Here is a 25,986-nt window from a genome sequence, read left to right on the forward strand (position 1 = left end):
GTGGCGGCTCACTATACGACATGGTCGAGTTTGGTTACCTTCCTGCGAGTGGGGACCAACTCGGCTGGGTTCGGAGAGCGCTACTCACTCTACCTTCAGCTGTCATAAATAAAACACGTGCATCAACATGCCAGTCGTCTCATTCGTTCATCCCCCATAGGTATATGGAGTAGTGTAGTGCTAAATAAAAAAGAACCAGGTCGGTGTTTCATTTTTACGACCCCGACGAAATTATGATGTATTTTTTTATATTTTATAAAAACTTCCATAATACACCCTTTTCAACATCTTTGATTTTGCAAAACCAGTGTTTGTGTGTCAACAGCAACATTTGCTTTTAGCAATGCTAAAACCATGTACATACATATGTATACAAATAAATGTATTATTAATAAAAGTGGATTTAGGTGTTATATTGTTGTCAAGTGACAGTTGTCTACGGACAGATCTAAATAATTTTAGCATCAGTCGTATTTGACGCTTGGTGCTCGACGTATGTCCGATAAAAACTTCTCTGTTCGTTTATATTACTCGCAAGATGGGCAAGCATCGGTAAAAATTGCATAATACATTCAAAAACACACAATTAACAACATGGCAGTGGCGGCTCGTCCTAATGGGCTGCCGGGCTGCAGCCCCTCCTATAAAATTCTAAGATATATATTTAATAATACATTTAATATTTTATTTATTAATGATATTTTTTTTATTAGTTGGATGGACTTAACTATTGGGGCCTTCGACAGAGTAAATACTACTTACAATATCACCCATATCCAAAAGGGTGATATTGTAAGTAATGTTGACCGTTTCGAAGACCCCACTAACTTGTATGGTGACAGATGAATTAAAATGTTGCTGTACTGGCTGTAAAGTGTTACAGCGCAGAGCTGAACGCTGCCCAGCCCGGAGTTTCGGAACGATAAAGAGAAGGAGCTATTTGCAACTGCAGATAGCTCTTTCTCTTTCACTCACTCTTCCGTTTTGGGCTGGACAGTCGGCAGCCTTCGCCTGTTAAACGACATTCATCTGTCAGTTTGTTTAAGATTTCGCGCGCTTGATCTTACATTTGATTAGTTGAATCGCACGATCACAGCTTTATTCGTTTTCGTTACTCTTAATTGGTTGCGTACGAGCCCTCATCAAATCTTCGGTGAGTCGTTTTCATTTTGATAACAGCAAACTTTTTTCAAATCTGTTTAACTTTTTCTCGTAATTTTTATTTAAATATATTAAGATTTTTTTTCTTTTAAAAATGGAAGAACAAAAGAATTCAGTATAATATTTACAAAATTTGCACTTTTCGCGACTAGAACTTAGAAACTAGAACCGAAAAAGTCGCTATAAAAGCATTAGGCTGCCTCACGCCCAATTTAATTATATCACAGCCTGCAACTAGTAGATCTTTTAGTTACTCGCGAAAATTTAATCCAGACATTTATAAAAAATACAATTGGTTAACGAGATGTACAGAAAAAAACGCGTTATTTTGTTATCAGTGTCTTTTGTTTGGAGGCGAGTCGCCAGGCGAAGCATCTTGGACGAAAACAGGAGTTATTGACTTAAAACTTTTAAACGATTAATTTAAAAACACGAGGGAAGTGACGAACACTTAAAAAATGTGTGTAATCTCACGATTTTGGGAAGCTTGTCGGCGGAAAATAGATAAGCATAACGAAAACGTTGTAGGAATCTCGTCGTCGTCATCGTCATCGAAACATTCGAGAATATTCCGCAACAACAAACTACATTCCCGAAAACCAGACGTCGTACACCTGCAGTCATTATATTAAACTCAAGCGGAACGCCCCTACCAGTCGAGTGGAACCAAAACGGTCGAAACACGCCGCCACCATTAAACCACATCGAGCGGAACGGCGCCAATCATTCCAGAAAATTCTACGCCTCGACAAAAGTGCATTCCTCGTTCACGCATCAACAACCACATGCGCTTACGCATCAACAACCACTTCCATCAATCGTTCCAGAAAATTCTACGCCTCGACAAAAGTGCATTCCTTTCTTACGCATCAACAAACCACCACCATCGGTCAGGCGATTCCAGAAACACTATAAAAGGAGGTACAACCCAAACAACGCCAGTCGACCCACAGCAGCAAGAGTCGACCCACAGCAGCAAGCGTCGACATACAGCTCCTGACCAGCCACCACTACACTACGCGGACTTGGAAGATCAACCAGCCGGACGAGCCAGCAACACACTGCCGCATCCAGAGACCTTCTGAACATAGCTGAATGCCGAGCCAGCGACACTCTACCATATCCAGAGACCGCTGAACGACATACTTTTGCCCACAAATACCATACCTTTGTACAACCATAGGCAAACAATAAAACTTTATAAAACTAGCACAACAGTGTTTCGTTAGGCCGGGATACGGTCAACACATCGCTACCCCGCCTACAACGTCAATAAAAAATCGGGTTGTTTTATTTAAAATTATTGATTGCGTTAAATTTTGCGGTAAATTTGAAATGCCAATGAGGGGACACGATGAAACAGATAATTCAAAAAATCCAGGAGTTTTTCGGGGGCTTCTAGAATATTCACAAAATTTCGACGATTCTTTAAAAAAACATTTTCAAACTTCTTAGGTTTTTAAAGGGACATCGAAAACTATTCAAAATTAACTTTTAGATTGTATTTTGAACGTGTGTAGGGAACAAATAAGTGCTGAAATAAAAAAAGCAACTTATCTAGCTGTTATGGCAGATGAAACAACCGATGTATCGATGCATTGTCAACAGGTTAATGTTTTTCGTTACGAATTAGGGGGTTAAGTTTTTGAAAGGTTTTGGGGTTTTTTTTAATCCGCGTCGCGAAACCAGCAAGAACGAATTTTTTTTAGCAATCTTACTGGAGTACCAGCGTATTTTTCGAAATCTTCAACCCGTTTGGACGCACCCCTTTAATGGGTGGTGAATTTTGCTAGTTTTTTTTTCAATAATACTTAAATCCACATGTAAGTGGTCGTACGCCAAAAATTGTGCTTATTTTGTCCTGTTATGACATGATAAAATAATTATGGTGACATTTTTTAGACATCTTTTCAGTGCAGCCCCGCCACTAAAAATTATCACGAGCCGCCACTGCAACATGGCATACATTTTTATAAGTAAATCGATCCGATTGTATTCCGTGCAATGTAGCGTATTTATAGAGACGTGCCGCGTAAAATTGACAACAATTATTTATTCGTAAGGGTCCCTCTATTCTTATTACATCTCTCTGGTGTTCTTATCTTATCTACCAAATCCACAAGCTAGCCTAGCCTATGCATGACTTTTCAATAATATAAATAATTTATTTGCTTTCACTTTCAGCTTATATTATTTTATCAGATAGCCGACAGAGCAACGCAACTTCTGGATATTCGCGGCACACATTGGTTTTCTTCCTCATACGCGAGCACTCGCACGCATTAGATCGAAGTGTTGTTCGCGGAACAAATATTGCCGGGGAACTCAGGTTAAGATGCTCTGAGCTAGCGGTTTGAGTTTGGTGTATAGGGCGGGTGATAGGTTTTGACCGATTCCAGGCCTATGGAAACACTGTTTCTGTTTGTAAGAGGATCGTTTATTTATGTTCAGATATTACAATGGTAATTGTATGTACGAAGAAGTTGAACTTCGGAGAAGTGAGCTGGCTGAACCCCAGAGGTTCACTCTGGCGTCTGAAGCTGATGCGTCGGTTTATATACATACACTGTGGTTCGATGCGTGTCGTGTGCAGATGACTTTGTCTTCAGGTCAAGTGTTGTAGTTGCACGATGACATCACGTCTGGATTTCGTTCGTTTTACGATCGAGTGATGATTTATTTCTTCTGGAATAGTCAAAGGGGACGTTGCCTTCGAGTATCGAGGATCATTCCAAGGGAGATTAGTTCTGGGTCATTGGTTTATATACATGTGTCTTTGTCTTCAGGACACGTGTCGTAGTTGCATGATGGCATCACTGCTGGGTTTCGTTCGTTTTACGATCGAGCGATGAACTCTTTCTTCTGGAATAGTCAAAGGGAACGTTGCCCTTGAGTTCTGCATGTTTGTACAGGAGCGATGATGATGCCATTGTTGTGAAATATATGAGATCGCTGATTTTGATTCGGAATAGCACAAGTTGTGCTATATTCCTACAGGTGAATATTTGATTTAATTTATGCTACAAGCACATTTAATATGACGTTTGCTCAAGTGTAAAGGTCTGACCGCACTATGCACCTGCGACGTATAAAAAAGCATTTGTTTGCTCAGCAAATGCTTTTTTATACGAGATTTGAGCAATATTTGGGCAGTTTTCTGTACGGCAATTTTCCTATGCGACGAATTTTTTTGTTGTATGAATAAAACGCAAAGCTCCAATAACTAATAGGATTTAATGTTATACATCATTTTAATATTTGATAACAATCAATTACAAAACAAAACAATGTATGTAAACCATCATGTGCGATCTTTAAAGTAAAATACAAATACAGTTAAATGGAATGAATAAAATATACTTTAATATATATAAATACAATCGTTATAAAAATGAACAAGTGTCAATCGATAGCACATTAAGATATCTCAACGTTATATGTTCAATAAAGAATAATTCGCAATTGAAAAAAATAACATAGGCTCTTTCAGAATATAATTATTTACTTTAACAAATTTATATTCATGCATTTTTTTCATCATAATATCAATATAATATTACATATTGATCATAACAGTTTTTTTCAACAAACTTATTATATAATACATATGTACGATATATAATTAAGCCGACTTTAATATAGCTTCGTACGCCTGATACACGATCGGTGCTACTTCAACGCTTCTGGACTTGAGACTCAAGGTCGCATCAGGATTTCCCGGCTGTAACTTCAATTCGAGCAACACCCAAATGTTATTTGTCAACTTCAGAGACTGATAGAGCATATCTTGCCCTTCGACATTCCGTTTGGCGATTGTGAATATGTTGTTGACTGTCATCTTATTCGTGATGGCATCAGCAGTCGCTTGAATACCCTTGAGATTATATTGCACTTCATTGGCGGCCGGAATCTCCTTCCAAGTCGTGAGGAATACTCTCTTATCCAAATGTCCGTCTTCCGTGAAATACATTTGAGGATGTACGAGGCAGGCAAAGTAAAACACGTCCACGTTGTTTTTTACAGCCACCTATGCATAATATAAAGACAATTTTTCAATGAAACTCAATTTATATACATCAAAATTTCATTTGAGTGTCTCAAATACTGACTTGTAGATTGTTTAATGGTTCCATTCTTTGTACTGGACCAGTTATTGCTAGAGGTAAAGAGGTTTCGATGCTTTGTGATGGTTGTAGTGTTCCGACAGTCAATCCTCCGACGGGTAATAATCCAAAACTGAAACATTAAAATAATTTTAATACACTTTCTATCGTTTGTATTCAATTTTAATACCCTTTGAGTGCTGACGTCTTTTCTGTTGAAAGCCCACTACATTTCCAACTACAATTATTTAGAAATCCAATAGAAAGCAAGTATAAAAATTGTAGCTAATCCAATCATACCCTAGATAACTACCGCCAAGGATTTCGAGTCTTGTAAAGATGTGTTTGGACTCTCTAATATATCTTGCAATAATATAAAATAAGCAAAAGAAGTCTACTAATGAATGTATTTTTCCAAAACTAGTTCCATCTTCTTTTAATTGTTGTTAAAATGTAATGCTCACAATCTAAATGCCAAGCCATAATCTAAAATACTCAGCAGTTTCCATCGAAACATTCTGTTACGGTTATAAATTCAGAAATTCCGGTGTGAACCAGTCTTTAGAAACATTGACACGGATTACACGACTCATGTTCAATGCATTTTTTTTCAATGCTACCTGGAAAGGCTTAGCAGGTAGTATTCTTGTTTATGTTTTACATACTCAAAATACACCGCCTATTTCAGGCTCGTGGACTTGTAGGCAAAACGCCGATCGGCGTTGGTCAGCATTCAAAGGGTTAAATGAAAAACCTTCATACCTATTTTTATTAAGTTGTACAGCAAATCCAGTCATAGCTTGCATAGCTTTATTAGTGAGTGTGAAATCCATACGGGGTTGACCACCTCTTCGACTGAATGTACCCCATACTTCGAGTCCCTTTCCTTTCTCGGCCGGCAACCAGCATTGCCGAGGTAGAGCAGGAGCACCGCCTGCATTAGACGCACCAAATATATCGCCTAAAAGGCCAGCAGCACCTGGTGCACTCAATGCAGCCGAAGCCGACGGTTCAGGAACTCCACCGAGCTATTGAACAGAACAAAAAAATCATATAAAAAACAAATTACACATTCACACTACAATAAACAGAAGTAAAGTACTGACAAGTACGTCAAGTCCTCCTCCGAGCAGATCTAAAGTAGCTGACGGTGCCGGAGTGTTGGAGATAGGCGCCGGCGGTGGACCTCCAATATCCATAGAAAGCAGATCGCCAATGAGAGATTCCTGCAAATACGACCAATACAATAAATACACAATCATTAGGCAAAAAATTCAGTAACAAAATAAACAATACTTGATTTGGAATGACTGTAGCGCGCGCGTCATGGACGACGTGGTCGTCTCCGGATCCTTGCCGAGCCGGCAACGACTTGCGAACGCCGGCTCCCCTTCCTGATTAAATCATAAATTACATTAACAAAAAATTTATATTGAAAAAAAGATTCATATGTGTATATCTACATATACTTTACCTTCAACAAAAGCAGTAGGTGGTTTGTGGTAGACTGAAGCCAATGAGCTGATATGACAAATGAGCTCGTCGAGCAGTGTAGGCTCGAGCAAATCAGTCTCTTCGGAGATGAGAGGTTTATCCGCGAGTACAACATCTTTAGCTGCAGCTGGATCAGTAGACAACAAACGCCAATATATAAATCCACGATCCCTGAAAACATACATTCAACAATTAATACAAATTATCTAAACGAACCTTCGTCATTCTGCGTTAGTCAATTTGTTTAAATTTAGCGTTACTATATAAAAATCAATGTCACGACAAAACGTGTTCGGACACAACGTCCCCAACAAAATGATTACGCGACATAATATCAACAGACAAAATGATTACGCGACATAATGTCTACGGACAAAATGATAATGGGACATAGTATTACGATTAGACTAGCTTATCTAATATTTATTTATTAACATGTCAAAAGCACGTGTATAGATCTTCGTCATCACACTTTTTATAGAATTCTTGTACGTTTTTTTCGTTAGAAAATTAGTTTTTAAGTATATGAATGTCTTATTATGTCCGCAGACATTATGTCGCGTTAACATTTTGTCCGTAGACATTATGTCGCGTATTCATTTTGTCGGGGACGTTGTGTCGTTCGCTGTTATGTCCGGGGACGTTTCGTCGTGCAACGTTTTCATAAAAATCATTACAGCCTTACACGTCACATAAATTGAGTAATATAAATGGTACCACGACCAAAAGTTCACTGGCAAAATACTCACTGAAATGCACCCGATAGAAGGTGCACAGATAAAATGTTCATACGTTCACGCGACAAAACATTCGCAATTTATACATAGTCCTTTCACAGATTAATGAACATACACATATAAGATAAGTTAGCCTAATCGAAATTTATTCACAAAGTACATATGTATAAGATCTATCAAAAGAATTTTCGATTTCTTCATATTAATAAGGAAACGTAATGAAAATGTAATACATTCTATTATACTACTGTGGATCTTAAAGGTGTGGGGTTTTTTTTTTCTTCTTCCTTTGGGTACACCAAGGTAAATGTTGTAAGTAAGTAAGTGAAGTATTAGTCGCGACAATTATTTTTTTAAAGAGCGTTTTGCTAGTGAACGTTTGTTCACGGAACCATATAAACATGTTGACATCACAGTAGCTTTTTGATTTTTTTGATACTGCAAGCGAAAGATCATAAAATACCTAAGATCAGGATTATCAGAATCTTGCGTCGCCAAGCTGAGAACGTGTTGAACCAATTCTTGGGTATCGGCAGGTCGCTTCAAGAACAGTTTTACAACAGCCGTGAGCAGCTGAAGTTGCACCTGTAATTTAAATTCAAATAATGTACATGTGCAAATAAACCCGACACATATACATACATATGTATGAATGTTGTATTAATTTTTAATAAATAAATACCTGAGCGTTTTCATCGTGGAAGCCTTCCAAGAACGAATCCAACAGTTCGTCGGCATTGTCAATTCTCTCGGCGTATTCTCCGATAATCCAGACCATGGAAGCGCGAGCTTCGGGCTCGTCCAACGTGTCCAAATTCTCGCACAGAGTACTGATGATACTCTCGTACTTGTTGGGATACTTGCGGAATATGTCTTTGATGACTACGATGGCTTCCTGCACCACATAGTTGACTTTCGTCTGGATTAGATCGAGTAGAGTCGACACGCATCTCTCGGCCGAAGGCTCAACCTATAATAAAAATCTATTACATTACTCATTCATCATTTTATTATATAATTATGCGATGAAAAGGCAATTTTTAACCTTTATAGCACATCTACCGATGGCTCTTACAGCTTTTCTGACAAAATCGACATCAACTTCAGTAGCGTATTCTTTGAGTTCGCCGAGAACTTGAGCTATATTAGCTTGAGCTGCCAAACGGATCATTATGTCTAGCTTTTCAAGCTTTACATAAATTGGATCGTTGTATTTTACAAAGAATACCTTTAAAAAATATATAAATATAATATATAAAAATATATTAAATAGAACATCATTAAAAATTAGTAACAAACGCACTTTCATTTCGTGTTTGAGAATGTCTGGACGTTTTTGAACAATGAGATTAATATTACGCAGAGCAACATATTGCACTTCAGGTTCGGCGCTCAACAGAGTCACCAACGGCGGTGCAAGTTTTTTGGACAAGTTTGCACAGAAGTCGGTATCGCCAGCTAAGATCTCCATCAGCTTCATCAACACCTGAAAATTGAAATGAAATCATTTTAACATAACCTCACTAAACATGTGTATGTGATTATTTTCACGCGAAGATTTACCTTGACGGTGGAAAGTACGACTGCGGCATTGGCATGAGCGAGCCTCGGCGTGATTCTTTCGCATATGCTTTGCGCTTCACGTGCGTCTGCCGGCGAATAGTTGCTCAAAGAATCCAAAATGAACACTTGGCCCCATTCAGTGCACTCGTTCAGAGCCGTCAATAGTTTGTTTATCGTTGGCGTGTTCATTTCTAAAATTGACAAAAGCATAAAGACTCAATACGACAATAAGCCAATAGAAGTACATAGTTAATAGTGTGTATATATGTATATGTGGGAATGGTATGAATGAGAATATTTTAAGTTGGCAGGCCTGTGGCGTCACTCGAGCAATGGTCGAGCCCGAAGCGAACACATTAAACAAGTTGCGTAAAGACTTTGACTTTGAATATCCTCCCGCACACATTCATGGATCCCATATACATATATTATATATTTAGGGCCCGTGAATGTTTGTTCGTGACAAGTCATCAACGGTGATCGATATAGTGTACCCAATTCATACGAAATAATGTTCACAAAGAAAACATTCAGGGACAAAATGTTCACTCACAAAACGTTCATAAGTTCAAAAACGCAATTTTTTACCAAAACAAAAAAGATAAGCCAGTCTAATCGAAATTTGTTCACAAAGTACATTGCGATTTTTTTCTCCTTTTGTAAAAAAAATTGTAGTGATTAATACTTTTAATTTGATGTACTCCAAAGAAGAAAAAAAATCGCACACATTAAAGATCCACAGTTAAGAAAGTATAAAATTTTCATTACGTTTCATTATTAACCCTTTGAACGTTGACCATCGCCGTTCGACGTTTTGCCAACAAGTCCATGAAAATACTACCCGCTAAGCTTTTCCAGGTAGCACTGAAAAAAAAATGCATTGAACATAGGTCGTGTAATCTGTGTCAATGTTTATAATGGCTGGTTTACACCGGAATTTCTGAATTTATAACCATAGCAGAATGTCTCGATGGAAACTGCCGAGTATTTTAGATTGTGGCTTGGCATTTAGATTGTGAGCATTACATTTTAACAACAATAAAGAAGATGGAACTAGTTTTGGAAAAATACATTCATTAATAGACTTATTTTGTTTATTTTATATTGTTGCAAGATATATTAGAGGGTCCAAACACATCTTTACAAGACTCGAAATCCTCGGCGGTAATTATCTAGGGTATGATTGGATTAGCTACAATTTTTATACTTGATTTCTATTGGATTTCTAAATAATTGTAGTTGGAAATGTAGCGGGCTTTCAACAGAAAAGACGTCAGCGCTCAAAGGATTAATATGAAGAAATCAAAAATTCTTTTGATAAAGTTTACACTTTGTGAATAAATTTCGATAACACTGGCTTATCTACGTAATATGTGTATGTTTATTAATCTGTGAAAGGACAAAGTATAAATTGCGAAGGTTTTGTCGCGTGAACATTACATCGGGTCCATTTCGGTGAGTATTTTGCCAGGGAACATTTGGTCGTGATAATGTTCACATTACTCAAATAAATGCTTTATGTATTACGAGCATTTATAAGAATTGTAAATCGGTTTTTGAGCTCTTTTTTCTATTATGCTGTACATTAACATTAGAATAATATAATACTATGATTACTAATCAAAATACAGCTTTTCTCAATATATATCTTATTAATCATTTTATACATCAACATAAAAAGTTTTAGTCCTATATCATGTTTTTGACTATTTTTGTATTAAAAAATAAAGACAAGTATCGACATGCAAACACACATAGGTAAGGCCAACAGGCGACTACATGACTCAATAGCCACGCGCCAAAAGCGACGAAAATATAGCTGTCTCTTTCTCTTGCATTGATTCATCGATAAACAAGAATATGCAAGCGAACAGTCAAAAACATGACTTATCGCTACCACCTCTAAATCATACTTTGGAACGTAGAAATGTATAAATGTATTTTTTTACGATGTACCCCTTTTCTAATTCATACAAAATCTATTAAAATAAATTTCTCATAGTTCATTCTAGGAATACAAGAAATATAGGGTGTATAGCTTTGAAAACCACATAGTTATTACGAAAAACGAAAAAATTGGGACACTTGCATACCCCACTTCGGTGAGGCGAGGGATAAAAAGCATTTAAAAATCGAATCAAAATATATACCAATGAATGGGACATGTGACTTGGATAGTAAATAAAAGAAGTCTTTCATACAGCAGTAAATGTCGAATATATATATATATATATATATATATATATATATATATATATATATATATATATATATATATATATATATATATTCGACATTTACTGCTGTGTGGAATGTGGGTGGAATTCCTGAATAGATGACGCTATTCAGGACCACGATGGGATGTGGCGGTGGAATTGAAGATCAAACACGTGCGTTTTCAGTCATGTTGTTTATTAAAACGACACCACGCGGTGGTTTAACGACCAACCGCCCCCAGTGGAAGGTTAACTTCTACTAACTGTAAAATAGCGGTCCTTTCGCGCCCTATGCCACTTTTTCATCCCCCCTCTACGATCGGTCGTAACATACCCTTTCACAGCCATAGCCCATACATCAGCCTTTCGTTCAATCCCAACACTACATATATATATAGGAATGATTTTTAAACGAGCCGTATGTGTGGTTGGCCAAACTGCTAGGGATAAAAGTGTGTGTGGTATGCATGGGAGAGACCGGATGCGTGTTGCTATGGTCATTGTTGGAGAACAAGCCCGACGACATGGTTATAATAAATAGTTCTGACTGAATCTGCGCTTTTCACTTGGAATCCTTCACATCCCGATCCTATATATATATATACAATATATACAATATATATATATATATATATATATATATATATATATGTGGGTGGAATTCCTGAATAGATGACGTTATTCAGGACCACGATGGGATGTGGCGGTGGAATTGAAATGATCAAACACGTGCGTTTTCAGTCATGTTGTTTATTAAAACGACACCACGCGGTGGTTTAACGACCAACCGCCCCCAGTGGAAGGTTAACTTCTACTAACTGTAAAATAGCGGTCCTTTCGCGCCCTATGCCACTTTTTCATCCCACCCCTACGATCGGTCGTAACATACCCTTTCACAGCCATAGCCCATACATCAGCCTTTCGTTTAATCCCAACACTACAACTCGGCCTTTCCTGACCACAAACCTGCCCTCAGGTTTCTCTCACCTGCCGGGCCATTCCTCAATCATATTACACATAATTTTCAGACATACTTCTCAATAATCCCAGACATACTTCACAGTAGTCTTCAACATACTCCACAATAATCTCAAACTTATTTCAGTATCGTATCAATTTTTCACGGTTCAATACAATTCAATCTTCAAAAAAAAGTTACACACAGATCATCACAATTAAAGTCACACATAAATCATCACAATTGCAATTTAAAATCATTACAAGAAATACATAGCATTAAAATCAACACCTTCACATCGGAAACAAATCACATTTTAAAATCATTACAAGAATTACATAGTATTCAAATTAACACCTTTACATCGGAAACAAATCACATTTTAAAACATCACTAGAATTACATTTCAATACAATTATCTCATATTCTTCTAGGCATGTAACCAAATTAAAACATTATTCAACATACCAAACACTCGCCAAAACATGAAAACACTAGAATAATCAATAAAACATTAACAATATTTCAAATCTTAACTACTAACAAAATAGAACAATAATCAAATATCAAGTAAGGCTTAACTAAAACCCCTCCGGGTACTCCACTTATTCTCTAATTCACTGACACACACTTCACTTCAATCGGCACAACCTAAACACTATCCGATGCCAGTCGCGATTCCACGCGGCTGTCCGATGATGTTGTCCGCGATGGACCTCCCGTCGCCCCACAGCTTTCCATGTAGTATCTTGCCACAGATGAAATTGACCAATATCGTTCCTGGTTCACCGATATATCCAAAAACTCCTTTCTTAATCCATGGTCTTATTTTATTTTCCATTAAAGTAACATCAATCTGACTACGACCGAGCTTGAAAGTGAATACATTGTCCTTTGGTGTTGAAATTTTGACTGGGTCTCTTATTCCTTCTGGTGATTTATCCATATCTTTTTCTTCATGTTTCCCATTTTCTTCATCTTCATCTTTAGGATTCTTCGAATGACCATGAGATCCTTTACTGAATTGACCATCGGGCGGTTCATCTTTATTTGAAAACGGTATGTCTCCGTTGTCCCAAAGCCTTCCAATATGCAAACCATCACCGTCCATACTTCCATCACCCATGTCCACGCCTCCATTACCCATGTCCTCACTTCGATCACTCATGTCTACACCTCCATTACCCGTGTCCTCACTTCGATCACCCGTGTCCAAACCGCGATCATCCATGTCTACACCGTCCTCTTCATTATTGGAAACATCTATTCCACATGGTTTGCGATGCTTACTTTCATCATTCGTTATCCCAATTGAATCTGTGGTTGATGATCGATTTTCTGTGCTCGGTCGCACTGAAGAATAGTCCAAATGAGCTCGAGACGGCGACGCTGGAGGCTCTAAGGGGGTCCTCACCATCTGACCATGTGACATGTTTGATGTTCCATCAGCCTCGCTTGAACAGGAATCGTTGGGTTCTGCATGAGCAGACATCTCTTGTGAAGCCCGTTCTTCTTTTTCCCTCCGCAGACTCTGTTCCAACTTAACCTCGATCGGAACTCGTGGTTTTGACGTTTTATCGCGTTCCACTTTGATTTTTTCTTGCTCTCCATCCTTCAAGTCCGAATCAGCCCTCCTTACTCCTTCCGCAGCTTTTCTACGAATGGCACCGGAATTGTTACATTGGTCTCTTACCACAGGAATACTTTCACTAGTGATGATGCCGCATCGATGTACGAGGTTCTCGCCGGCGAGTTTGTCTTCACTGCCTGTGTCGATCAGTGCCGGCGTCCTCGCCTTGGGTCTCCAGCCGCTTCCAGTTGAGGGTGCGGGCACTGCTTTGGCTGTGGCTACGGTTGCTTCTTCTGCCTTTACCTTTTCCACCAGCCCGTCGAAGGCGCTCAACTTGTCCCTGAACTCCTTCAAATTGCGGGCACCATACAGCATCCCCTTCATAGAAGACCTGCCAGGGATCCCGTCGATGACATATTCCATGAGGTCACGATCCTCAATCGAACCCACGCTCGCGATCTCCCGCATCCGGTAAAAGTACTCGTTGACCGATTCCTCTGACGTTTTCTGCGACTTGGACAGCCTCCTGTGGACTGACGCCCCACTCACCATCCGAGCGAACTCCTCCAGTAATGCGCTTTTGAGTTTCTCCCACGAATAGACCCCATCTTGTATGCGCAGGAACCTCTCGGCCACCCCCTTGACCAGGCGTTTCCCAAACAGCAGCTTTTCCATGCTGCCCCAACCTGCCGAGTGTGCGACTTCTTCGATCTGCGCCACCCACTTTTCTACCGGATAGTCGTCGTTTCCGGTGAAAATGGGGACGGCGCCCTCCATGTCTTGGAAAGTCAGCTTGGCTCGGCTGGCGACTGGCTCTTCTATCGCCCTCTCCCGAACCCCTCTCGACGTCCTACGACCAGATGTCGGCCTCCTCCTCCGATACATTGTAGCACGTGGTCTTCAAACTGCCGCCTAATCCCGGACGAGCCTCCAATTGTGGGTGGAATTCCTGAATAGATGACGTTATTCAGGACCACGATGGGATGTGGCGGTGGAATTGAAATGATCAAACACGTGCGTTTTCAGTCATGTTGTTTATTAAAACGACACCACGCGGTGGTTTAACGACCAACCGCCCCCAGTGGAAGGTTAACTTCTACTAACTGTAAAATAGCGGTCCTTTCGCGCCCTATGCCACTTTTTCATCCCACCCCTACGATCGGTCGTAACATACCCTTTCACAGCCATAGCCCATACATCAGCCTTTCGTTTAATCCCAACACTACATATATATATATATATATATATATATATATATATATATGTAGGATTGGTATGACTGAGAATATTTAAGTCATTCGGGTACTCGAGCAATGGCCGAGCCCGAAGCGAGACATTAAATGAGTTACGTAAAGACTTTGACTTTGAATATCCTCCTGCACACATTCATGGATCCCATATATATATATATATATATATATATTGCAAATGATATAAAATCTATGCAAACACCCACCGACTAATGGATGACCACTGACGCTGGCTTCGTTGATTTCCGACAAAGCCGCCACGGCATTTGCTACCACCATTGGGTTTGAATCGCTCAGCAGATCCTTCAATTGATCTAAAAATCCCTGAAAACAACCAAAAACACCAGTAAAAGAAACACTTACTAAACCAAAAGCCTATATGAACAACATATGTACATATATATTATATAGTACCTGATCTTCGACCATACTTGAGGATATATCATACAACTTGGCGACGCAGACGGCGGCCGTCTTCCTCACGTACGGGTCCTCGTCCTTGAGACACTTGCGCAGAGGCTCGCACAGGTATTCGGTGATTTTGTCGACGCGGATGCAGCCCATGGTGCGGACGGCGAGCGCTCGGATCAGAGGATTCGGATCTTCGCAATCCTAGCAACGGTCAAAGTTGAAAACACACATGAATGAGACGGGCCGAACGGAAAGAACAATACGTGCACACGTATATGTGAAAATATAAGTGAGCAAGTACTACTGTTCGTAGAACGATAACACTAATTAAAAATTAAGAACGAAGTACGGCCATTTTACTCTCCACGTTACACAATAATACAATCGGCTGAACGTCGCAAGCAGCACAGTCGTTTCGGAAACGAGTAAAAAGACCGGATAAGATTCTCATGAAATGCCATATATAAAACGTTAGATTTGATGATGTCGTGACTATATATTTAACTATTTTTTTCGCTTTACAGATTTATGTAATTGCAAATTAAATACAGAATCATTTTATTAAAACACTAAAGGAAAGTTTGCTATGTAAATCCTCATACACATAGAAGCAAAAACTAAAAATAAAACGCAAAATATCACTCGGCACAAATGATGTCTAAGCAAAGTCAAAGGATATACATATACATATGAATGAGGATTAACAAGGCAAAGTCGGTAATAAAAAAAGGATACACAAACTAACTATACAACAACAACAAAAAAAAAAAATATATGTACATAATTCAAATTTCAACTTACTTAGATCGTTCATTAAGTTTTTTTAACCCACATTTCGTAAGTTGAATCAACGGTTTAATAAAATTGAAGCGTGTATGCACTGTAATGTCGTAAAGAATGATTGTGAAATTAAAATGAAATGAAAACAAGATCGCAACATCATCAAAGGAATCTATAAATCAGATGTAGTACATCGTTATGTTCGCACAAAAAACATTACACAATGAAACAATGTAATAACTCTATACATGTAATTAAAAATATTAAGTGCGGATCAATTGAAAGGTAAATAAATCTTATATGTACCATAAATATACATACATAAGCTCGAACAATATATATTTATATATATAAAACGGTAAAGACAGAAAAGCGGAGAATAAACTTGATATATAGAGGAAAATTTCATTACATGCGAATAAACATTTGATGCAGGAACGATATTGATTCCATATATATATGTATATATGATTAATTGTTTTAGGGTAAGCACATTTAATTCAAAAGTAGAATATAAATATAATCTTCATACGAATCACTATAGTTCATTATCAATCAAAAAAAAAAAAAAAATTAGAAATATATGTATATAATATAATCAACAAATGGTAATGTAACGAAATATCAACTACATACATATATAATATTCTGCATTTTAATCATATCGGACATGGAAGGTGTGCTCGCGTACGAATCCATTTACAGATTACACTTTTGTATATGAAGATAATGTAAAATTATAATATTTAAAGCGGAATATATGTAGATACATGCACTCAAAAATATAATGTCAACGTTATTACATATATGTATAATAAAGTATAATTCGGTAAGCACTATTTAATATATATATATATATATATATATATATATATATATATATATATATATATATATATATATATATATATATGTATATGCATATGATACAATTTTAATTTCATTTACATACATACGAGGGCGGTCCGATAAGTACTTAGCCTCACCGTCTGATTTTACTATCTTGTAGTACATTCTCGTAGACGAAATTTCAGCCGAATCGGACTCGTAGTTTTGTTTTGACCGCGTGTGGAAACGGGCGTGTCCGCGGATTTTAGAAAAATGGAAAGAGCAATATCGGTCGGTGATTCGATTCTTGTTTTTGGAAGGGAAATCAAAGAGCGCTTGGATGCTGTGTACGGTGACTCTTCTCCTTCGATGGCGACCGTCAAAAATTGGTTTAACGAGTTTCAATGTGGTCGCACGTCGGTTTTTGTCGGTGAGCCACGCCCAGGTGCCCCGAAGACGGCTACCACGGAGGATAACATGACAAAAATCCACGATCTCGTATTGCCAGACGGCCGATTGAAGGTGCGCATAGATAGCTGAGACAGTAGGCATCTCAAAAGACCGCGTGGGTCTGCACTGGGTCCGCGTATTGCCGCTGTTTTGAGACTGCTGTACAATGCTCTTATTTCATCGTTTCATCTCTAGGCCAGCAGAAACCAGTGGGATTTGAATCCGTGACCACTCTGTTCAAAGCATTATATGCTAACCGCTAGTCTATTCTGCTGGTTATGTTAGGCATGTTCGATAATGAACTTTATTATGTCAAACACTTGAACTGTTTGCCGTGTAGTGAAGTTGTTTTGAGAAAGGTTTTATCTTTATTTGCTTGCTGGAGTGGAAAAAGTTATTTTGGTGGGTAGGTTAAATTTAGAGTAGGAACCAACAAAAATCATTGTCCTATTTGAATTCAGTGGGTGAAACTCAGTAACGATTGATTATTATTTCCTTATCTTGCTGGTAACTCTTTATTGAACTGGATCGATTCTACTGTTGATCTTGGGGTTGCATTTCAGAGTGACCTAGATTTCTCTGATCATATTGACTCTGTGTGTTGCTCTGCCTCGCGAATGCTTGGGTTTGTTTTTCATAATTCTCGACACTAACATAATTCCACTGTTTTGAGGCTGCTGTACAATGCTCTAGTTAGGAGTATCTTGGAATACGCCTCTACGATCTGGAATCCTTCCACTAAGTCTCTATCTATGAAACTTGAACTTATCCAAAGACGCTTTCTCCGACTGCTTTATAAGGAGCAATATGGGATTTACCCATATTTATTTCCTTCACAATTCCTCATGGGTATGGTCGGCTACACTTCCCTTGAACACAGGAGGAGTGTTGCCCTCATCAAGTTCTTGTTTTCCATATTTAGAGGCTATATCTCCTGTCCGTCTATCCTGGCTGAGTTGGGCCTTCATACTCCGGAGAGTGTGATATGGACCCGCCATCGTCCTCTTTTTCACACTCCTCTGGCTAGAACTGTGGCTTATAGCTATTCTCCCATTCCTCGTGGCCTCTGTTTCTTAAATTCACTGGATGGTGCCTTTGACATTTGTCACATCTCTCTTCATTCTCTGCACCACTTCCTAAGTTACGGAAGTCGCGACCATTTAGAAAGGTTGAGTTAGTTTGTTTAGTTATGATTTTTTTTTTTTATCATGTTTATTTATTTATTCTTTCTTTATTTAATTATAAAATTTCATGTACTTTTTTCGTTTTGTCCTTTCTTAATCTTTTTAGCACACTCGTCGCTTTGGAGCAATCTGTTAGACGAGTGTGCTTGATTAATTGATGTTGTACAATAAAATAAAATAAAATATCCTGCATGAAATTTTGGGCATGAGAAAGACGTCGATGTGCCGCGTTTGCTCACTCCAGACAACAAGCGCAACCGTGAGACCACTTCACAGAGCAGTGTTTGACGCTGTTTAAGCGCAACCCAAAGGAGTTTCTGCATCGTTTCGTGACTGTCGACGAAACATGGATCCACTGGTACACACCAGAGACCAAGGAACAGTCGAAACAATGGACTTCACCCGGCGAACGTGCTCCGAAGAGGGCGAAGACTGTCCTATCAGCCGGAAAGGTGATGGCCACCGTTTTATGGGATTCACAAGGTGTGATCTACATCGACTACCTGGAAAAGGGCTGTACTATGCCGAAGAAAACGTATTTTCCAGACGGGTTAAATAATAAGTTGGAGCATCGCACGGGTCAAGTGTATCGAGCTAAAAGGAGACTATGTTGAGAAATAAATCGCCTCTTTTCCAAAATTTTCTTGCGTAGGCTAAGTACTTATCGGACCACCCTCGCATAAATATATTAATTAAATCGTATTCCTCATATATTTGAATATGTAGGTCACGGAATAAAAAGTATAATATTATTATGTACATTTGTAAAAATTGATTAGTAAGCATAAGAGTTTCTGTAGGCGAATACATTTGACAGTGAAATAATACGGCGTTTAATCTTTACTCGTTACAAACTGTCTACATGAACGTATATATTAAGAATATACATATATGCTCTGGACGGGGAGGTACGTGACCGTCCATATCCGATATAAACTGATGATTCTTTCAATTATATTTTACCTTGACAAGCTGGGAGGTTGGTAAATCCTTATGGTCCATGATTTTTCATTAAAAAGGTAAAAAAAAAAATATAAAAGAACACGAATCACAACACAGATACTGTGCTCAGCACAAGTACAGAATAGGTCGATATAGAATAATAATAAAAATATATAAATGTATGATAAAAACAAAAAAAAAAGAAATTAATTTGACATGTAATCTGCGAGCGAAACGTGAAAACATTTTTTTTTTTTTTTTTTTAATGATGAAATGTCTTAAATGGCATTCCAGATGAGAGAACCAATTAAATATAATGATGAATTTTATAATATGTAATATATATATATTAAATCACAAACATACATATTAGCATTTTGAGTCTAATACATTCTATACATAACATATATAGCAAGACAAGTATTATCGAACTCTCATTAAAAACATTCAACGATATGGAACGAGTGTATATATATTATTATATTTGTGATTCTATAAAATATTACATACATAAAACGAGAATATATTGAAATATATATATATTATACCTATGTAAGTCTTCCAGTTAGTTAAATTAGCTGAATGTATTCAAAAACAGACTCAAAATGAATATGCATGCAAAAATTATGGTTTTAAACTTAGAGCCCACGTATAATTGTAAAAATTTCATACTATATAAAATACAATTGCATAAAAGAATCAGTGAAATAGTAGTCCGTTACAATTTTTTAAGATTATATTTGAGCTCTAATTTTGTAACAACGACAATGTATTAATAATAATAAAAAAAAGTTTTTTAAAAACAAACCTCTTTTTTAGTTTTGTATATAATATTAAGATATATAAATTATTATTTTGAATAAAAATATCAATAATTTTATTTTACTACCGCCATCTATTTTTAAACCAAAGACTACATAGACGTCGCCCAAATTTCAAATTTGCAAACTTCAAACGCGTCTAAAACGATAGTTTATCTCTATCGTAATGGCCGAGGATCCATTTACTTATATTGATGACAAAAATGAGCAATATGGCAAAGTATGAAAACGATCGGATAAGAGGCAAATTTTTTCCTGAATTGTAATCGTAAGTGAAACGTAAAGGAGGTTTGTAATAAAAAGAAAATACAATTGATTGAAAGATTTAAATTTGAATTTTTTTATAATAAATTGCCATTTTTACAAAATAAAATGAAAAATTTATATATATATATATATATATATATATATATATATATATAAAATAGTAATATAAATTTGATGATGTATGTATAGTTTTGCATTTAATGCCAAAAAATATAATATATTTTTACTTTATCTATGCACGCAGTAACAATAGATGAAGTTATGTGATCATGCGGAAATTTTAATTCGAGATTTTGATTGATTCGAACTCGGAATCGATCACTGATCACGTTTTCATGATCTAGAAAAAAATGTGTGTGTGTATTTTGGGGATTTTTTGAACACCGATAGTCCTATCGAACTGAAACTTAGTATCGGCTATTGAAATTATTATCGATACGACGTTAATTTATTTCAAATTTTTAAGTTGACCGGAAATGGTACCTCCCCTTATAGGTGTCCTTTATTTTTTTTTAATTTTTGAATTCAATTATCTCCCAAACCGCCAACCGAATCAGACTGAATTTTTTTTAATTGTATTAGAAATTATAAATTTTATACTCTAATACTTTTACCTGAACCGGAAGTAGTACTTTTACTCTAGAGAATCGAGGTGTTTCATGTTTTTGTCAGAAACCTTTTAGTTTATTGAACTGAAATTTCATATCTAGAAGTTTAAGCTTAATAACAAGTTATGTATAAAATTTGATAAGCATCCGTCAACCAAAAGTGGCAGTTTACTCTTGTTCGATTTTTCTTCCACTATTTTTTTCGACCCCTTAAACATGTGTACTCTTCATGAAAAAATTCAAGTATAATACTTGTATCAATGTAATGAAAATAAAAAAAAATCACAAAATTTAATAAAACGGAAGTGGGATTTTTTCCTCTTAGAAGAGTCAAAACCACCATTCTTTCCACACCCCTGAACGTATCAAGCTGAAAATTTATATTTGTATTCTTTATGTACTAACTTAGAGCTGATAAGGTTTTGGTCACAGTTCGTAAACCGGAAGAAGTATTTTTTTTTAAAACAATATTTCATTATTTTATTTTGACCTTTTAAATTATTTTTATTTTCTTGATATTTAATGTGTATGATACTGATAGTGATTTCAAGTAATTGAAAAATTTCGAACAAAATCCGACAACCGGAAGTAGAACTTTTGCCTTGTGTAAGTTTCCCTACATTTGCCTACATCGATTAGGATCGAAAATGCTTTAATAACCGGTATGTATGTTTAATTATCGAATTTTGTTTTATGACCATCATATATTCCTCAAATACATAGATAAAGTCATCGGTTGGTCACATCAATTTATATTTTTTTTGGCATTAATAAAATAATATTATAAAAAATGAGTTGAAATAAAAAATAATATCGAGAAATCATCACTCACATATAATACATAACATATTATAAATGAGTACATATATATATGTATATAGTTTAAAAACACTAATCACACACAGTGCATTGAAAAATGTGATGTGCTTTTTAAGTACTCGTCTTAGAATTACTCATAAACATTCAAAGTATTCATGTATATATATATATATATATATATATATATATATATATATATATATATATATATATATATAAAATTACACATATTCGTTTATAACAAATACAACAAGACACTTAAATAAAATACATTAAATATAACTTTACATATCTTCAAAAATATTACTGAATATACATCTGGATGATTTGTTATAAAAAAATATTACTAAACATAAATGTTATATAAATATATAATATATATATATATATATATATATATATATATATATATATATATATATATATATATATATATATATATATATATGAGACAACATGTCGTTACATTCCACCACATTGGGTATATCATTTACAACGGAAATGCGCGACGGAATGGAACAACGTTGAATATATAATAAATTAATACTAACATTGACAAATTAAATTATAGTTAATTGTACGGTGAAATGCCGATGGATACTAACCTTTACGAATGTGTTGACGGCCATTATGGCCATGTCGGGTTGAGACTTGGCATAGTTCATCAAGTACAGATATACGAGCTTCTTCAATTCCAAATTGTCAGTTTGCATGCAGTTGACAACGTCCGGAAACAAAGCCGACACGTCTTTGCCGACCGTCATGGAAGCTATCACCTAAAATTACAATATATTACATAATAAACACCTACTTGCCTACTCGTTCTATTCGAATCGTTATATGAAAAGAACCTTCTTGACGGCTTCCTTCTTTTTCTCTTTTTTGTCATTGTTCAGCTCCGATTTCAGTTCAAAAATCTCGCCCTTTTTAGTGGTAGTGAAATATTTCGAGTCAGTCATGATGCGATGATGTTGTTTTGGATTTTGTAAAAAAAATTGTACTGAAAAAATATAACACATACATTAATTACAATCGGCTAGAGATATATGTATCCTATAAGATATTGGGAAAGAAGAATTACAGCTTAAAAATACATCAAGCTTATTCTTAAAAATAATATCAGGGATTACAATATCATTGGGAAGACTATTCCAAGATGAAACCACTCTGTTTGAAACGAAGGAATCTCTGATCAATTCATTATATTTTTCTTTTTGGAGTTTAAGCGAGTGACCGTCTACGAGGTGAGTGTTTTCGTTGAATGTAATAAGATTGAACATATGACATTCATAATGATTATTTAGTATTTTTAAGACTTCGATTAAGTCGCCTTTTATTCTGCTCGTCTCCATTTCGTTATAAGAAAGTGAATTAAGATCAAGAGGAATCTTTGTAATTCTCCTCTGTACCATTTCGATACATATAATATATTTTTTAAAATCTGAATGTCAAAAAAATTTTTTTTCACTGATATAAAAATGTATAGTATACGATTACACTCAATATAATCATAATTAATTCATTTTTGTATCGTTTGAAAGTCTTATAATAAAAAAATTAGGTCAATTTAATCACCAGATTACAAATATGATGAAATTTTATATCAAATATGAAAAAGTGCAATCTGTTTTTTTTTTGACAGTTGCAGGTTATGTGAGGTGGGCGTTTCCGGTGCACGATTAAAAATCGGTATCAGGCGAATTGGAGGACGTGGGGGTGATGGCGGGTTGCGGATATGAAGGTCGAATGACGCGTCATGTCTGTCGAATGACAGGGGAATGTCCTCACCTGCAGCCGCGGCTGATGCTGGACGACCAGCTCGTCGATTCACAGACCCTCACTCTGCACTCGCAGACGACAGGACTCGCTAACCGGCTCTCGGCTGACACACGTCAATATCAAATCAATACTCGGCCCTACTCGGCCCGCTACGGTCCAAACCTTTCTTTTTGTGGCCATTGCTAAAACCCGTCATTACTCACTCTCTCTCGATTCCGTTCATTTTAAATTATTACTTCGATTTGAAATCATCACACAATTCCGACTCATATCTACGATCTAGTTGAATACCAGAATTATTTATTTCAATATTTGGACAATATTGGGTTTACCTCACGGCACCGAAAGTCAAAAGTTCGAAAAAGCAAATATCGGAAGGCAAAGATAAAAAATCGAAAGATCTGTAGGCATATAGTACAACTCAAACGAGCTCATCATCGATCCTGTCAGAACACAAAGGAAGAACACGCTTCCCCCATTAACGCATGGCAAACGCTCGCCTCATAAAGAGATTGGTGCACCATACGTATGGCGCACGACCCCATTACCCAACGGACCACGTCCTGGCACTGAACCCATAAAAACCACACTCGCAGCATAACTAGGTCAGCGCGAGTACCAGGAACAAAGGAAAATGCACTCAACACGTGTCACATGTACACATGCTCGAAACAGGTCATCGCTTGCATCAAGAGTACCAAGAACAAAGGATATGCACACGACACGCTCCAACCCAAAACGTTTATAAACCAACGCAGCAACCTCCACTAGCAGAGTGAGCTTCTGGAGTTCATACATATCACTTCTCCGAAGAAACCTCTTCGTACATGCAATAACCATTGTACTATGGAGGATGAACGAATGAGACGACTGGCATGTTAATGCACGTGTTTATTATATGACAGCTGAAGACAGAGTGAGTAGCAGCTCTCCGAACCCAGCCGGGTTGGTCCCCACTCGCAGGAAGGCAACCAAACTCGACCATGTCGTATAAGCGAGCCGCCACATCACTCCCCCCCCAGCATCAGCGATACCAAAATTACAAAGAAACAAATTTTACCAAAAGAAAAAAATTATTGTTACACAAAGAGAAAAAAATATTACGTGGGGAGAAAAAAAATTGTTGACGTGGGTCATCCGCTGTGTACATAGGTGTACCGCCCTGAATGGTCGGTAGATTCGAGGGCGGTGACGTCGCGAGCAGGACGGTGGCTGGTCCGATGGTCGCGCGATGCGATGCTGCGGCGGTGCCGCTCTTCCGAGGCTGATGTCGGTTGGTGGGGCGGCGGGGGCGGCAGGGGCATCGATGTGGTTGATGATACTCCGAGCTGGACTGTGAGTCGTTGTGGCTCGTGGAGGTGTTGTAGCGCTACCGCCCGTCTCGGCGTGACGACGCTCGTGGGGACGGACGGGGCCTTGATGATGATGATGATGATGATGATGGTGCTGAGGTGGTGTATGTCTTGTGGTGCTGGATGACCGTTCTATGTGTAGTGGATCGCGCATGACTCCACATCCAGCTGTCAAGATCGTCGTCTCATTCGCTCCCCCATTTTTGTAAGCACCTGTCATCGACGTTGTGGCTGGACGTCGGTAGGTAGGTAGGTAGGTAGGTAGGTAGCCGTGTCTGCTCGTTTATTGTCACCCGCGGGCCGCGACGCGTGTTGATGGCGATGGGGGCGCGGCGGGTAGCTTCTCCCGCCTGGCTCGGCGAGGCAGGGATGAGCGGCATGTTGAAATTGATCGAGGCTGCGTGGCTCGATGTCGGGGGTCACCAGTATGGAGGAAGAACGAATGAGACGACTGGCATGTTGAAATGCACGTGTTTATTATATGACAGCTGAAGACAGAGTGAGTAGCAGCTCTCCGAACCCAGCCGGGTTGGTCCCCACTCGCAGGAAGGCAACCAAACTCGACCATGTCGTATAAGCGAGCCGCCACAGTACCAATTGAACGAAAATAAACGATCCTCTTTCAAACTATACAACATGTGTTTCGTTAGACCAGGATACGGTCAACATACCTTCCCTGTCTTACAGATCAAA

General features: G+C 37.6%; 2 protein-coding genes across 4 annotated transcripts; both read right to left on the minus strand.

The window, feature by feature from the left end:
• Positions 1–4,375: 4,375 nt before the first annotated feature.
• On the minus strand, positions 4,376–24,115 carry AP-1-2beta (adaptor protein complex 1/2, beta subunit). Of its 2 annotated transcripts, XM_077440333.1 has the most exons (17): positions 23,951–24,062; positions 23,014–23,162; positions 22,768–22,938; positions 19,669–19,695; positions 15,467–15,664; positions 15,259–15,376; positions 9,059–9,249; positions 8,799–8,981; positions 8,541–8,723; positions 8,178–8,465; positions 7,959–8,080; positions 6,739–6,929; positions 6,561–6,658; positions 6,371–6,490; positions 6,027–6,292; positions 5,271–5,397; positions 4,376–5,188 (listed from the first exon to the last, which is right to left on the minus strand). In XM_077440333.1, the coding sequence occupies exons 2-17, from the start codon at positions 23,119–23,121 to the stop codon at positions 4,784–4,786; spliced, it is 2,796 nt and encodes a 931-aa protein (XP_077296459.1). In that variant the 5' UTR covers positions 23,122–23,162; positions 23,951–24,062; the 3' UTR covers positions 4,376–4,783. The 2 variants fall into 2 exon arrangements, with proteins under 2 accessions (XP_077296459.1, XP_077296460.1); XM_077440334.1 differs by lacking the exon at positions 19,669–19,695 and having other exon boundaries at positions 23,951–24,115.
• On the minus strand, positions 11,370–14,247 carry LOC143918420 (uncharacterized). Of its 2 annotated transcripts, XM_077440344.1 has the most exons (3): positions 12,590–14,247; positions 12,090–12,523; positions 11,370–11,533 (listed from the first exon to the last, which is right to left on the minus strand). In XM_077440344.1, exon 1 carries the CDS (start codon positions 14,223–14,225, stop codon positions 12,891–12,893), a length of 1,335 nt encoding a protein of 444 aa, XP_077296470.1. In that variant the 5' UTR covers positions 14,226–14,247; the 3' UTR covers positions 11,370–11,533; positions 12,090–12,523; positions 12,590–12,890. The 2 variants fall into 2 exon arrangements, with proteins under 2 accessions (XP_077296470.1, XP_077296469.1); XM_077440343.1 differs by lacking the exon at positions 11,370–11,533 and having other exon boundaries at positions 12,013–12,523.
• Positions 24,116–25,986: the final 1,871 nt, after the last annotated feature.

Source organism: Arctopsyche grandis, chromosome 10 (genome assembly GCF_051622035.1).
Source record: "Arctopsyche grandis isolate Sample6627 chromosome 10, ASM5162203v2, whole genome shotgun sequence".
NCBI classification, from domain to species: Eukaryota; Metazoa; Arthropoda; class Insecta; order Trichoptera; family Hydropsychidae; genus Arctopsyche; species Arctopsyche grandis.

What these genes read in the sequence shown, in the direction of transcription:
- LOC143918420 (XM_077440344.1), bottom strand. Translation starts at nt 14,225, where the DNA reads ATGGAATATGTCATCGACGGGATCCCTGGCAGGTCTTCTATGAAGGGG.
- AP-1-2beta (XM_077440333.1), bottom strand. Translation starts at nt 23,121, where the DNA reads ATGACTGACTCGAAATATTTCACTACCACTAAAAAGGGCGAGATTTTT. An exon ending in TCCACGATGAAAACGCTCAG is followed by an intron (nt 8,081 to 8,177) that starts GTATTTATTTAT and finishes TTTAAATTACAG; the next exon opens with GTGCAACTTCAGCTGCTCAC. An exon ending in ACCTACTGCTTTTGTTGAAG is followed by an intron (nt 6,659 to 6,738) that starts GTAAAGTATATG and finishes TGATTTAATCAG; the next exon opens with GAAGGGGAGCCGGCGTTCGC.